The following is a 17,105-nucleotide window of genomic DNA, read 5'->3' on the forward strand; positions in this document are numbered from 1 at the left end:
ATCCATAAAACTCAAAGACTGACAGCCATAAAGAGGTAAACAACTACAGGTTACTGTATGGGCTTATACGCTGAGTAATCCATGCAGTATAATAAGCTATAAACAGCTTAGAACTTTAACAATGATAATATTGCTAGATCCCGAAATCGTGATCTAAAACATGGACAATCACAGAGTTTTGGTAAAGGTCGGACCACTTTCCTTAACTTAGAATGTTATAGACCTTGACATCATTTTTATATTTTTTTAAAGACTTAAGGTAAATTAACTTCTATGGATGTTTTTTGGTAGGGCTGCCATTTGATTGCATTTACCTTAAGTTTCCTTTTATTCACAATTATGTTCTTTAATTTGACCATAAAAAAAGAAAAAAACGAAGTTAAAGTTAAAAAAACTTCTATATTGAATCAAATTTACCGAAAGATATAGCCTGGTATTAAAAGGTTTTTGTTTTGCTCAATAACATCAGTTCTATGAATAAAAAACATCATAAAAACAAATACTGTGACCTTTTGTTATCCGTGTTTTTGATTGACATAACTGAATTAAACGATTTATTGATAGTGACAGGCGCCTGTTCAGTAGCTACACTAGTTGAATTAACTGATTGCATGGATATCCTGAAAAAGTTCAATAGTTGCACTTAATAAATAATTGGTTTTATCATTGAACGATTGCCTTAACATCATTTAGTTCAGCATGCATCACTTGTGGCTGTAGAAATATTGCTGTTCCACTCATTTTGTCTCCTGGGATCTTTCTATGGGGTTTTATTTGTCTAATTGTGAAATAGTGATAGAAAGTCAATAATTTGAGAGCAAACAAGGTTTTGTCATTTTTATACAAATATTTGTAAAAAGTGTAAATTGCTTTTCCGTTGTTTACTAGCTAGAGGAATAATGAAATAAGGAAACCAAGTCTTTTAGAAAGTTAACATGTTAATGGATTAAACTCACAGCAATAAAGGATTTCTAAAAGTTTTTAGTAAATTTTGCAATATATTTGAAAGAGAAACACACACTACCCTTTGCTTAAGAAATGAACTTTTTATGTAACGTTACACATTCATGACATTTCAATATAAGGTAGCATGATTCTTGATATAAGATATGATTTGGCTGTTCATATGACGGAATTTGTTTATTGAATATGTACAGTAAGGACTGCAATTGAGTTCATAATTTATTTCACACTGGGTTTTGCAGGTATTGTGTGATAATCCTAAGTTTTCTTTAGATTGTGGTTAATTGTTGTTCATTCATTTGTATTTGTTCATTTTTGGTTGTGCTGTTATCTTTCTTTCTTTCTTCAACTTTTGATTATTGATTTGTCCCCTTGGTACCTCTGCACCTTTATTATATTTTCTTTTTTAAAAGCAGAATGTTTTGGATTCTGTTGGTTGTGAACCTGTTATCTGTTTAAATGTTGTGAAAAAAGCTTATTTACCATTGTAAAAATTTTCATTAATTATTACATTTATATAAATGTGTTAACAAGAAAAACTGTGTTACATCTGCCCATTTATTAAGGGATTGATTGAAACAGCTGTAACAAAAGGTCAGGCACATGCATAAAAGGTCAAGGACATGCATGAATTTTTCTAAAAATAATTAAAAATTTTACCTGACTTTTAATAAATCAGAAGATGTGGTATGAATGCCAATGAGACAACTCTTCTTCCAAGTCACAATGTTAAAAAAAAATAACACTTATTTGTTAAAGTCATATAAGTACAGCATTTAATACTGAGTCTAGCATGGCTCACATGGAACAGCAAGCTATTTTTGAAAGCTATATGGTGGGTAACCTATAGTTGTTATAATTTCTGTGTCATTTGATCTCTTGTGGAGAATTGTCTCATTGGAAATCATACCACATCTTTTGTATATATGATTTTAATGCCCAATAATGACTTAAATAAAAAATCAATTTAAACCGGAAAATTCACTGTCTAATCAATATAAAAACAACAATGTGTCCATATTTTCAAGTTGGATGGACTTCAAGATCATCAAAAACTACCTTGACCAAAAACTTTAACCTGAAGCGGGAGAGACGGACTAACAGATGCACAGACAAAAAATATAATGCCCCTCTACTGTCATAGGTCAGGGGCATAAAAACAAGAAAGGAGTAACACATATGAACAACATAGTTCAAAGTATTTTGTGCAAGCTTATGTGATTCCTGAATTGAACTCTTGGACATACACTATTTAAGTCCTCCAAAACTCATGTCTCTATGTACAGCTATAGTTGTTCTGTAAACAATTACTGATAGATTTGTATACTAATGAATGAATATAAAGGAATGTCAATGTTACTGAAAATAAATCTGTTGTTTCTTATTGTAACAACATGATTGACATTTGTAGGTTGATTTCAATACTCAGGATGACATTCAAATATCAAGATATTTCTTCTTGTAGACATTTTTGTTTTTCCTTTATTTTCTCTAATACTCAAAGGTCTCACAAAATAATTTATTTTTACATCAACTTTTTTTTTGTCATTTTGTTTATGGATTAAGGAACAGTTAATAAACTAATAAGCCATTTAGACTTTAGGAAACATTTCTTATTTAAAAAAAATAAATAAATAGCAAGCAACATGAACATAGAAAACCTCCTCCCCAAATTTTGTCATCTGCCCTGTAAGTTATATAATGGGTCAAAGATGACAGTTCAAAATATCTTGTCATCTTACAAATATGTTATCTGTCTATGAGACATCAACCCAGTGACAAAAATTACCAAAGGACAGCAAGTGCACAAAATACAGTCTTCAACAATAGAAGGTGTCTTCACAAAATTTCAAGCACTTAAAATCATTCTGAATTTTTTTCCAAATTATAAAAAGAAATGGAATTAGTAAATACAAGATTCCTGGCTTGAAGGCACAAATCAAATTTTACATTTATCAAGTTAGTTTAGTGGTTGGAAAAATGCCTGCTTACTTAAATTATAGCTTGGAAACAATACAACAAATTAAAGCTTTTAAGTTACAAATCTGATTGAAAAAGACGGGTAGGAATTTTCAGTACAGATTTAAAGAAAAGAATTCAGCTATCAAAATGAAACAAAAATAAAGATATTGTTTTAAAGTTTTCATTAATCATGTTAATCATAAATTCCAGAAGCGATACTATTACTGTAGGGGATATATGCTCTTTTTTTGGCTTTTTAACTTTCAGTATTGAAGCATTATTACTAGATGAGGTTTTATTCTTGAAACAATACTTAAATATTTTGCCAAAGGAATCATATATAGTTTTTATTTTATTTAAATAGAAAGAAAGGTTACTATAAGCACAGATTAAAAGAACAAATGAATGGGTTATAACTTATTTATACTGTAAATTCCATCCCCGACCCCCAAAACAAATCCCCTTAATCAATTAATAAAAGTTTTAAGTTATTTCTGTTACAAGAATAAGGGGGATTTCAGGCTTTAGGGATGTGAGAAATACTGGTGGGAAATGGGAAAAAACAAAGAAAGTTAGCAGCCCATTTTCACCCCCTCCCCTCTTTTTCATAAACCACTGATAAAATATCCGAACCAAATTTAGTTAGTGCAAAAGAAGTAATTGTAAAAATTCTTTGTGTCTAAAAATGGTTAACTAAATGTTGACTGCAAATGACAAGCACAATGACACACCCACACAATAATTCAGCAACACATTTTATGGCCTAAACATAAAATTGTAAGTGACTTGGACTTACTGTCTACCATATATAGGACATATTGATAGTGTATTTACTTGACATAAAAATGATAGAGATAGAGGCTAATTAAGGGATAGGAAAAATATGGGGCTCTGTTGCATTGAATTATTATATGGTTATTTTAACATTTCTGTAGGCTAATTATTATTCTTGTTGGCTAATTTTAGACCAAAGAGAAGAAAAATAGTCTGCATGATATTAAAAAATGGTATGTGTATACCAGATTGTATCAAAGTAAAACAATACTTCATCAAACTGTAATTCTCTGTGTCAAAATAATAACATAACAAAAGTAACCAGAACAGAGAAGTTATTATAAGACTAATATATGTATGGTCAAATAATTTAATGAGAATTTATTCCAAGTCCTCACAACCTGACATATGATAGGTTTTCAAAAAGATCATATGAGAAAGTCATCTCGATCATGAATAGAAAATTCCTAAGTAGACATCACACCTTTAAGGTTTTATTCAGTCACCATTTATTGCTTTAAGTTATATGGTAAATACAATATGACTGCTCAAATATGATGATTGCATTATAAGGATAATTACAAATTGTCAACTGAGACATGACAGATGTATTATCTTTCTTGAAGGACTTAAATGACATTGATAAGATGGAGAATAAAAACATATTGAGTTATACAATAAGGAAGGTGTTGGAAGGGTGTAAAACATACACATTTGTCTTAGACTGGTAATTTTGAAAAAAGAAAGAGTTTTTCCATATTTCTTCAGTCTAAACAGTTTCACATTTTTCTTAGGAACTTATTCAACTCAGAGCTTTTTGAAATTTTGTATCCAGAACAAACATCAATATATAATCACAAGTACATACCCGTGATATCGCGGGTCCGTGACTGAATTAAAGTATATAACTATGCTTAAGCCTTATTTTAGTAATTAGTATTGTCATCTGATAAAGTCATCTCGATTATAAGATACAAAGTTTTCTCTGCTTTCAAATCTTTCTGTTTGAACCCGTCGACCTGGAACTTATCAATTATTGGTAATATTAATTATTTGGAAAACAAAATGTCCTGGCTATCTAGGAATGGAGTATTTTTTAATCAACAGCATTGTCCTATATTAGTTATCTTAGAAAGTCTTGCTGATTGCTGAATAAAACTACTGTAGGGAACAATTTGACAATGATTGAATTTAGTAGTGTCAGCCCTTTGATTATGACCCGTGTATATAGCAAAATCCTAAATACACCGTTTGGTGGTGCGCCTGTCAAATGCGGAACGTACAGATAAGGTAATAGCTAACAGGTGAATATACTATTGGTATCGGTATCGGATTCGACCCAGAACTTGTTAATTATTGGCAATATTAATTATGTGGAAAACAAAAGGGTCTGGAGTGGTGTCATTTTTAATCTACACCATTGTCCTATATTAGTTATATATAGAGTTGAATTCTTTGATTTGTCGTTTTTACCCGATGACGGCTGACAAATTGGACCTCGTAATTTTAGTATTATAGATATCGATGGAAATCACAAAGGACCAATTATTAATAACTCACAGCACATCTTGTCTGTTTACTTGTGCCACCAAAGTTGAAATTATCAGGTCAAGTAACTGGTCAGCTTTGAACATGTCTGTTGGTCAGTCCATCCTGTCTCTCCAAACAAAAACATTTTTCAAAGTTTTCTTGGCTTCTATAAAAAAAAAAATGGAGTGATTTAAGATTTGGTCAGCAGCTTTAGAATGTTGAGTTACGTAGCAAGTAATTGCAATTTTAACATCTGTCATATATCCAATCCACTTCCTGTTTGATGGTAGTGTGAAATTTTATACAAGGACATTTTTTGCCAAAGTTTTCTTGGCAATAATCAAAGTGAATGATCAGTTATGCTGCAGTATGGTACCCCCAATCAATTGCATGCAGAGTTGCAGGTCCAGACCTAATATTGGTCTTGTTTGATTTTATGTTTAACATTTTCATCTTTTATTTGACAAGATATTGATGATTATATAGAAAAAGTTAAACATTTTCATTTCCTTTTTGACAGGATATTGATGATGACAGAGAAGATGGTGAAGTTAAGCGACCATTCCGTAGGAGAACATTATCCATAAGTTCTCGTGTTTCACGTCTGTCTACTGCCTCAGTTTCATCCACAGCACGGCCTCTAGCAGCTACAACACCTACCACACCAATAGATTTCCCAGATGACATTTCTCAGGTAAAATTGAATTTGAAGTCATATAAATTTGGTTCTTCATTACTGCAAAAGGTATCAGGGTAAGATTTTAGTGAGAGGTAATTTGATTTAGTAAAAGAGATTTTAAGGTGGTACTAAACACCTTGACTAAAATTGATTTGGCTCATTTAATTTCTGTAAAATTTGCACACAAAAAATTGTTTTACCCTTTGACAAAAATATAAAAAAAATCATAAAAATTTACCACACACTTTATTTCATTGGACATATAGCAGTTTGACAAACACTAATTTCGATCATTGAGAAGCTTTTAATATTTTCTAAAAAAAAGATTTTTCAGGGTTATTTTCTTGTAGTGTTATGTGCCACCTTAACATCAAGTTTTGTATCTGTTTTGCAGTGGATTTTGTGGTAGAACTTTGATTTTTGAAAATGGTATATATGCACAAAAAAAAACCTTGTTTTTAGGAATACTTTTATATGTTGTAAATATTTTATTCATATGAAGTTAAATTAAATGTAGGTGATGATTAAATGAATGGATAAATTAGGATTATGTTCACAAATGGTCAATATTGGTAGTTAGGGAATTAATTGTCATTGATTGATTGATTGTTGGTTGCTTTACGCCGCATTAGCACAAAAAGGCTATATTGCGGCGAGAGCTAATTCGAAATTAATTGTCATAAACAGCTGATTCAACATTTTAATAAATTTGCATAGTTTTTATACAACTGCTATTTATTTTTAGGGTTGTATATTGGTATCATGTTGTCGTCATCATCATCGTCAGTAGATATTTGGTTTCTGGACAATTACTTTACTTTTAGTGTATGGATCTCTATGAAATTTAAGCAAAATGTTCAATACCATAAAAGAAATGTTGGGTTTGATTTCAGGGCTGATGGTCCCAACCATACAGAATAAGAAGCCAAAAAGGGGCCCAAAACAAACATTTTACAAGTTTCAGGACAATATCTTGTGTCTTAATATTTTGATTACCGAAAATTGTACCACAATGTTCAATACCACAAGTTAAAGGTTGGAATTCATTTTAAGTGTAATTGCCCAAACCATTCAGGCCAAATAGAGTCTAATTAATAAACAATTATTTTTCAGACAAAACTTGTGTTTATTTTAAGAAAATTTCTTCAAATGTAATTTATTTTGGAAAAGGGTGGGTACATTTACAGTCTTTATTGTTAATTCTTTATATATAGTCTTGCGCAACAGCACAGTGTATTGCACAAAAGCAAGAAATCTTCAATTGAATATAATTTCTAATCATTATAAAGAATTTCAAGTTCTTTGACTATATTTATTCTGTGTCAGAAATCTATAGTGTGTCAAATATTTTTAATTACAATCCAAATTCAGACCTGTATCAAGCTTGAATAGTGTATCCCAAACTGATAAGGGTAACCTTTTGCCATTGTATTCAACTGTGCTTTGCAAAGCAGTTTATTATTACTTTTTAAAATGAAATTTGCTATGTCCACCAACCTACAGGCTTTATGTTAGAATATATATATTTCCCAAATTACATATATCTATATATGGTCTTAGGTTGTCACCAATGTTTACTAGATAAACCATTGACTTTAGAAAAGCATAAAAAAATGCAAATCTTGCAAACAAACAGAAACATCATCATACTTTTGAAAGTATTAACTCAGTCGAAAAAAAATTAACAGAAAAAATATGTTCATTTTTATGCTTTTATTACATTTATCGATCTTACAGTTTTATCTTTGTACGCTGTACGTATGTATGTGTCGTCCGTACGTCTTGAAATTGATTTCCATTCTCTAACTTGAGTTTGCCTCAACCAAATGTTATAAAAATTATACGCATTGCTTATTACCACAGCACACAGATCAAGTATGCATTTTGTTGGTGTCACTTTAACTACGCTAGAGTAATTGCTCCTTTATAAATGGAAAAATTACAAAAGATTTTGTTTTCCTTCCATTAATGATTAATTAAATTTGCCTCAACAAAATGTTAGGAAACTTATACATATATATATATATATATATATATAATGCTTATTACCACAAAACACAGATAAATTCAGAATTTTGGTGGGGTCACTTTAGTTTTTCTAGAGTTATGTCCCTTTATAAATTGAAAAATTGCTAATTTTTTAGTTTCCATTCTCTAACTTTAGTTTGCATCAACCAAATGTTATAAAACTTGTACACAATGCTTATTACCACATACAGATCGTGATTGAATTTTGGTAGTGTTGCTTTAACAGTTCAAGAGTTATGCACCCTTATAAATGGAAAATAATTCAAAATTTTTAGTTCTGTAACTTGAGTTTGCCCCAAACAAACATTATGAAACCCATACACAAGACTTATTACCATAAAACTCAGATCAATTACAAATTTTGGAAGGGTCCCTTTATAATGTTGTATGCAAGTGGGGCATCATTTATGTTCATGGGGACACATTCTCCATCTATTTCTTTTAATTTGCATATATTAGATGGTAATGGAATTTTTATATAATAACATATATATCTATATTTTTCTTAGATGAATTAATGTACACCAGGCCCTTTGTAACACTCAGTTACTCTGATTCAAACAAATATCGGGTAATACACAGGACAGAATTTTAACTAACTATTGATGAAATAATTAAAATGCATCAGAATTATTTTTAATTGATGATTAAAATATTTTTTTTCCAGGATTCTTTTAGAACTGATGGTACATCCCACATCAATCGTCCTATGTACAGACGACAGCAGTCATCAGAGATGAGAGATCAAATGCAAATACTAGAATATGCATCGTCCCCACTTGCAGAAAGAAGATTTAGAACATTTTAGGCTTATTTTATTTATATGCATCCTGCCTGTTTACTGAGTGTAGATTCAGAACATTATAGGCAAAGTCTGTGAGTTTGTATCCCAACAGTTTTTTAAAAGGATGATCAGGATGTTTTAGGCTGAATTATATCATTTTCATTTGTTGTATTCAGCTCTTTTTCTGAAAGAACTTTCTGAAAATTCTTATGGTAAAATTATAATATGTATACTGTTATCATCCCTCCATGTTCACAAAAAAAATTGTCAAAAATTTTTAGAATGAATTTTCTAGTCATTTTAGGCTAAATCATAATATCTGCATTCCACGTGTTCTGTTAGCATCTTCATGTTTTTATAAAAGAATTTTCAAACATTTAGGCTAAATCTTAATATATATATACCTTCTACCAGTTTTATGAATGAATTTTCAAACATTTCGGCTAAATCATAATATATGTCTTTACTGGTTTTATAAAAGAATTTTCAAACATTTCAGCTAAATCATAATATATGTCTTTACTGGTTTTATAAAAGAATTTTTTAAACATTTTGACTAAATCATAATATATGCCTTCTATCGGTTTTATGAATGAATTTTCAGGCCACTTAATGAAAGAAGATTCAGAACTTTTTATGCAATATATTCACTACAAGGTGATACTGTTGTTGTTTTTGTTTTTTTTTAGCAAATATGCCTTCTGTCAGCTTTCGAGAAAAGATGCAGATCAATTAGGTTTGGATATACACGATATTGGACAGAAGAGCAATCATTTTTCAGGTTTTTTGGGTTTTTTTTAGAATAAAATGCAGTTTTTGCAAAAATTAAAGTTGAAAAGAATTTCTTTAAATTAACAAAATAATATTTACTTGCAGGCAAAAAAAGTACGTCAAAATATTTACCAATTCTATAATGAGTTTTGAAGATATAAACATTTGGTTTATGAATTACATATTCAGAAGATTTCTTTTGTGGTTCAGTATATATTTCCATATTCAATTTGTATCTTAATTGAAATGGAAATTGAATATATTTGTTGTTTGAAAATCAAAAGAGAAAATGGTGTTGAAACAAATCTTTATAATTAAACAGAAAATTGATGATGGTATTAAGATTTAATTGTAATGCAGATTTCCATTAATTTCCAGGATTAAATTCAACTCTTTCATGAAATTTTCATCAACAATCCTGATTATTTTTCTTTGCAAGATTAAAATCTATAGTAAAGATAATTGTTTTTCTGTTTTTGATGACAAGTGGAATTGTATTCCATTCTAATCTACAAACATCAAGTAAAAGAGGTATTGTTCTTTTTGATTTATATAGTAGTTCAATTTTTTTACAAAGAAAAAGCAATTTTAAACAATATTCAAAATTTCATAATAGGAAACTCACCCGAACTGCTTTGAAAGAATTTGTTCAATTAAAGAAAATGATAAAGTGACAAGAACAAGTAATAAATAACATAACTGAAATCTATAGGATGAACTTCTGTAAACTACACAATACAATTTCCCATAGGAACTCTTTTACGACTAAAACTGTGCCACTTATAATATGAGTTTACATAAAAAATCACATCCTAGAATGGAGTGTTCATATTTTCAAAGGTCAAAATATAGGCCTTGTGGCACATTTCAACATGTATATGTCTGGAATTTCTAAGATATTAAACTTATAATAAAATTCTATACTACCCTTCTTCTTCCTCGACTTCAATTCGGCAGTTTTTCATGTGCATAAGCTTGTAAAATTCCTAAGTTGTGTTGTTATAAGATGATAAAAATTATATCTGAGAACCAGAAGGTTAATAAAATAAAATATCTATGATTACTTTATATCTCCACAAAAGAGGCATGGCTTGTAAAAGAGCTGTATTTACAGTGTAATCTAGTACTTAGAAGTTCCTATCTTCCTCCTTGTGTTCCCTTATGCAATGAACATATTACCAATGGTCAAAATGGAATTCTTGGACATTAAGCATGCATCAATCAATAAAAAAAATGGACAACTGATAAAGATTTGATTTTAAATTCTTATTTTTGTGTAGCTAAACTAAATGATGTTGCGAAAACATTAAAGTTTTAATTATTTGATGTTTGGATAATATATTATATATACATGTACAAATAGGATGAATTAGATTGTGATTAGCTGTAAATCGTATGTTGAAACAGTATGTTATTTTTTATTCATTATGTCATATTATTGGGTCAAGTGCAATAGAATAAACATTCAGGGCCAAATATTTGTATTTATATTCATTGTGTTGCTGTCAAAACATTGTTAGGAAAGGGAGACAACTGCAGAACCTTGTAATACTTTTAAATGGATTTGTCTCCCTTTAATTATATTAGTCTCACCACTGCAACTATGAATGTATGTGACATTTGTATTTTCTAAATTTGAATTTTGAATGAACAATTTTTTTTTTTTTTGTAGTTTTCCAAATTTTTGTAATAATTGTCATATCACAAGCAAGCATGTCTGTGTCATATCACAAGCAAGCGTGTCTGTGTAAAGTCAAAAACAAGTGTGTTTGTGTCAAATCACAAGCAGGGATGTCTGTGTCAAGTCAGGAAAAGGTGTGTCATGTCAATTCTGAAGCCTCATCAGTTCATGTATTTAGTCATATTTCAATGATGGTTTGTCTCAGTCTGTAGAAATTTTAGTGTGGAATTTAGATCTTTGATATTCTATGTAATGTTTTTCCACATATGTTTTTTTTTATACGACCGCAAAATTTTTTGGACGTATATTGGTATCACGTTGGCATTGTCATCGTCCGAAGACATTTTGTTTTCGCCCTCTAACTTTATTAAAAGTAAATAGAAATCTATGAAATTTTAACATAAGGTTTATGACCACAAAAGGATTGTTGGGAGCTATTTTGGGAGTTTTTGTCCTAACAGTCAAGGAATAAGGGTCCAAAAAGGTCCCAAATAAGCATTTTTCTTGCTTTTTGCACAATAACTTTAGTATAAGTAAATAGAAATGTATGAAATTTTAACACAATGTGGTTTATGACCACAAAAGGAAAGTTTGGATTGATTTTGGGAGTTTTGGTCCCAATGAATTAGGGGCCAAAAGGGTCCAAAATTAAACTTTGTTTGATTTCATAAAAAAATGAATTATTGGGGTTCTTTGATATGCTAAATCTAACCGTGTATTCAGATTCTTAATTGGACCTGTTTTCAAATTGGTCAACATTAAGGTTCAAAGGGTCCAAAATTAAAATTAGCTTCATTTTAACAAAAATTAAATTCTTGAGGTTCTTTGATATGCTGAATCTAAACATGTACTTAGATTTTTGATAATGGGCCCAGTTTTCAAATTGGTCCAATTTGCGGTCCAAAATTATTATATTAAGTGTTGTGCAATAGCAAGGAATTTTCAATTACACAGTATTCTGCAATAGCAAGAAACTTTCAATTGCACAGTATTCCGCAATAGCAAGAAATCTTCAATTGCACAGTATTGTGCAATAGCAAGAAATCTTTAATTGCACAGTATTGCGCAATAGCAAGAAATATCTAATTGCACAATACTGGGCAATAGCAAGAAATTTTCAATTGCAAAGTATTGCGCAATAGCAAGAAATATTCAATTGCACAGTATTGTCCCGTTTTCAAATTGGTCTACATTAAGGTCCAAATGGTCAAAAAATGAATATATGGGATTCTTCAATATGCTAAATCTACCCATGTATTTAGATTTTTAATATTTGGGCCCGGTTATCAAATTGGTCCACATTAAGGTCTAAAGGGTCTAAAATTGAACATTATTTGATTTCATCAAAAATTGAATTCTTGGGGTTCTATGATATGCTGAATCTAACCATGTATTTAGATGTTGGATATTGGACCATCATAGGTAAATGTCCAATTTAACATTTTTAAGTTTCTAAGTTTAAGTTCTTCGACCACATTCATTCTGTGTCAGAAACCTATGTTGTGTCAACTATTTAATCGCAATCCAAATTCAGAGCTGTATCATGCTTGAATGTTGTGTCCATACTTGCCCCAACTGTTTAGGGTTCCACCTCTGCAGTCCTATAAAGCTGTGCCCTGCGGAGCATCTGGTTTATCTTGGGGACTTAGAGCTTGCAATGTTTCAAAGACACATGTTTATGTTGTTTCCTAGATGTATTTTCATTTTGTGTGAGAATGACAAAAACTCCATATTTCTAGATCTTTTATTCTTATAACAAACAAGAACTCACCTGTGATAATGCAGGTTCATTACTGAATTAAAGTATTTGTATGTGTAAGCCTTATTTTAGACTGGATTTTCAGTATTGGTATTGTTACCTTATAAAGTCATGCTGTTTATAAGATACAAAATTTTCTCTGCTTTCAAACTCTTTCTGTTTGAACTGTTGACCTGAAACTAATCAATTATTAGTAATATTAATTATTTTGAAAACAAAATGGCCTGGAATGGAGTATTTTTTAACTTACAGCATTGTCCTATATAAGTTTATAAAGTTGAATTCTTTGATTCTTTAAGTCATGCTGGCTAACAAATTGGAAACTACCTATACACCTTATTTTAAGTCTATATTTTAAGTACGCGTATTGTCATCTTATAAAGCCATACTGATTAAAATATTACAATAGGAAACAATGTGACAATGATTTAGTAGTGTCAACCCTTTGATTATGACCCGTGTAAATAGCAAATCTTAAATACACTGGTGGTGCGCCTGTCAGATGCGGAACATACAGATAAGGTAATAGGTAACATGTGAAAAACACTATTGGTATCAGAATCAGATTCAACCTGGAACTTGTTAATTATTGGCAATATTAATTATGTTCAAAACAAAAAGGTCGAGAGTGGTGTAATTTTTAATCAACACCATTGTCCTATATTAGCTTTATATAAAGTTGAATTCTTTGATTTGTCGTTTTTACTGCATGAATGCTAACAAATTGGACCTCATTTAAAAGTATTATAGATTTAACTTTCATTTCGATCCACTTTCATTTTCTTTGTTGTTTAAAAAGCATTGCATCATAACAAGGCACAATACCCAGTTACTTGCTCAAGGCTGAAGTATGAATAGTGCAAATCTGTGATTATTGCAAATTCAAAAACTAATGTTTTTGTCACAAATATGTGATTAATATATAAATATATAGATAGAGGGAGCTTGAACTGAAAATTTAAATGGTTCTAATGACTAAGTTAAAATAGATCTCATGTAATTTTTTTCAAATGAAATAAACCATGTTTAAGGAATATTTTCAGCCAGAAATCTTTTCTTATGTCTTTGTGATACAAGTGTTCATATTCAATATACAAGATAGTATCTTCTGCCATTTCTTTCCATTTTACTAGATTTTGATAGTGTATATAATTTTAGTTATATTGTTTAGAATGTGCAATCTGGACAGTTTGATATTTTTGTCATAATAAGACATCAATAATCATTTCAGGTATCCTTTTTCTGGTATTTTCAACATTGATTTTCTTCAGAAATGAATGTCCTTCAGGAATGAGCAATATGTGAAATTTGTTTGCAATGTGTTTGATATCGAAAAAAGGAGATATTCTGGTACAGACATAAATGATAAAGAATGTCAGTATCTTATCTTCTACAATTTATGTTGTGTTACAAGGAATATTTTGCAACCTTCTATGCTATTACTGGTACTAATCTATGTTTATATATTGTTCTTAGTTATTAAAGGGAAAACTTTCTAAGCATAACACGTTTAGATCACTGCAGATTTTGTTCACACTAAACATGTTTTTTTTTTGTCCTATTGAAATGGATCCCTTTAGTGCATATTTCAACAAAGTATTTCATATGGGTTGAATAAGACAAGCTTTACACAACATGGCAAAAGGGAATTAACTCTATTTGAATGTTAATCTATATTAACGTACATGTTATATATTATGTAAGATATATTTAAAAGTTTATGATCTTTTGATCTTCATCAGTCTATGCCTTTATTGTTTTATTTTGTAACATATGTGCAATATACAGTAGTGAGTGGTTTAATTGTTGATGTTTACATAATGTTTTACAAGTTGTTTTTGTGAAATAGTTGGATTAAAATAATTGCCCTTCATAGTTGAGTATTATTTGTTTTAATCCCGTAACCATCTATGCATATATGCATAAAAACAGAGTATTTGTTCAACTAAATGGTTTATAGATTAATCTACAACGGGACATTCACAGTTTACAAAAGTTTACCTAACATTTACTCATCTGGTTTAAGCCTATGTAGTTGTGATAAATTTTATCAAAATAAGCTACAAAAATGAGTGATACATTATTGACTTGCATGACAATAATTTGAGCTAATTTAAATGTATCCAGCTACTTTTGCTTGACGTCAGTTGGAGATTGTTTGCGCATGTGCTCAACATGTATCAAGAAACCTAAAATAATAAGGTCTAAATTGTTAGCCTGCATGAGGACAAAAATGACAAACAAACAATTCAACTTTGTATAATATTAATATCGAACAATGGTGTTGATTAAAAATGACACCATTCCAGGCCCTTTTGTTTTCCGTCAAATTAATATTACAATAATTTAAAAGATCTAGGAAGAATCCGATACCAATATCGAAGTAAATGTCACCTGAAGTTTCCTTGTTCTGTATGATGTATGTTCTGTAACTTCGTCCTTTATTAGGATGTGCCAAAATGGGTTATGGTGTAAAAGAGTACAATCAAAACATTGTATATCACTACAGATTTGATATGAGCAATTCCTTGAACATGTTTCCAAGCCTGTCCAGGACAAGACTTACTACCAGAAAAATGACCTTCCCCAAAACAATAATTACAATGCAATAAAACATGTAAAACATAAGATCACACACTTGCCTGATTTACTCATCCTCAGAATAAAAATAAAATGCAAAAATCAATATAATAGCTATAAATCAAAGGTACCAGGCTTATAATTTATTACGCCAGACAAGTGTTTTGTCTCCTCAAGACTCATCAGTGATGCTCAGATCACAAACGTTAGAAAGCCAAACAACAAACAAGTAAAAAGTAAGAGCACTGAAGACCCAAAATACAAACAAAAATGGTGGTAAATACGCCGAAGGTAATCTGTGCTTGGGATAAGAAAATCTTAAGTTTTTAGAATAATTTATACTTATGCAAACAGTAAATTTATAAAGATGACCATATAATTGATACTTATGTCAACGCCAAAGTGCTGACTACTGGGCTGGTGATACCCTCGGGGAGTGGCATCGACCTTGTAGTGTAAATAGTTATCAAAGGCTTATAATTTGTTACGCCAGATGCGCGTTTCGTCTAGATAAGACCCATGACGCTCAGATAAAAAAAGTTAGAAACCAAACAGGTAAATAAGGGATATGGTCCATTAATGTCATGGCAACGAACGGGAAACTGGTAAGTAAATATCGAAGTAAGAATACGGACTGGTTGAACAGTGAAACGGAGAGATTTGAAACCAAGGAAAACAGGGTATCTTAATATAATCAACATGGTATACTAAAAATCCAGACTAAAATAAGGCGAAGGAACTTTTATTCAGTCACAGATCCGTGGGTGTGTTCTGGTAATTGAAAAGAACGCAACTGAACAATTGAAATAGAGGACTTTTTTTCGATGTCTAACTTGGTATTTTAAAAAGATCTATTAACTCAGAGATACAGGTTTTATTTGATGAGTGATATTGAAACAGAGGGGAACCATGAATTTTAATGTCCAACAAATATTACTGGTATGCAAGTTTTCCTCACACCACGGAAATTGGTATTCACGAAAAAAATGAATCTACAGTATAGGACTTTAAAACTTCCAAAAGGAGCTTTATGGTTCAAAAAGTAAATTCACAAAAATACCAAATCCCGAGGAAATATTCAAAACGGAAAGTCTCTAATTGAATGGAAAAATCATAAGCTAAAACACATCAAACGAATGAATAACAACTGTCATATTCTTAAGAGAATTCAGGCATTTTCTTATGTAGAAAACGGTGTATTTAACCTGGTTTTATAGCTAGCGAAACCGCTCACCTGTATGACAGTCCAATAAAATTCCATCACATTGAAAACGATGTGTGAACAAATTTATCAGACTAAATTGGTAAAATGTCAAAAATTTAAGTACAACAGTCAGCATTGAGTTATAATCTTAATCAAATAGAAACAAAAGAAACATGTTACAAAGTCACTCAAAAAGGCATACAAAGCACATTAGTATAAATAATAGACCAGAATACAAGAATTAACCATAGCACAATAACACAATGACGGGATAGATAAGAATCGAAGATACCATCCTGTCTAAGTTGTAACCTTATTTTTGTACAATTGATTAATTTTTTATCTCAAAATTAACCCAAAAATTTACAATTTTTTAAAATATGGTAGTTT

General features: G+C 30.4%; 1 protein-coding gene across 2 annotated transcripts in view; it reads left to right on the forward strand.

The window, feature by feature from the left end:
• LOC143047855 (uncharacterized) overlaps positions 1–9,208 on the forward strand; it is a 54,519-nt gene extending 45,311 nt beyond the window's left edge. The window contains exons 6-8 of one of the 2 annotated variants that reach the window (XM_076221155.1): positions 5,750–5,923; positions 8,604–8,780; positions 8,895–9,208. In XM_076221155.1, the coding sequence (XP_076077270.1) occupies positions 5,750–5,923; positions 8,604–8,744 (315 nt within the window). In that variant the 3' untranslated portion in view covers positions 8,745–8,780; positions 8,895–9,208. The other variant, XM_076221154.1, reaches the window with a different exon arrangement.
• The last annotated feature ends 7,897 nt before the right edge of the window (positions 9,209–17,105 follow it).

This window comes from Mytilus galloprovincialis, chromosome 10 (assembly GCF_965363235.1).
Source record: "Mytilus galloprovincialis chromosome 10, xbMytGall1.hap1.1, whole genome shotgun sequence".
Taxonomy (NCBI): Eukaryota; Metazoa; Mollusca; class Bivalvia; order Mytilida; family Mytilidae; genus Mytilus; species Mytilus galloprovincialis.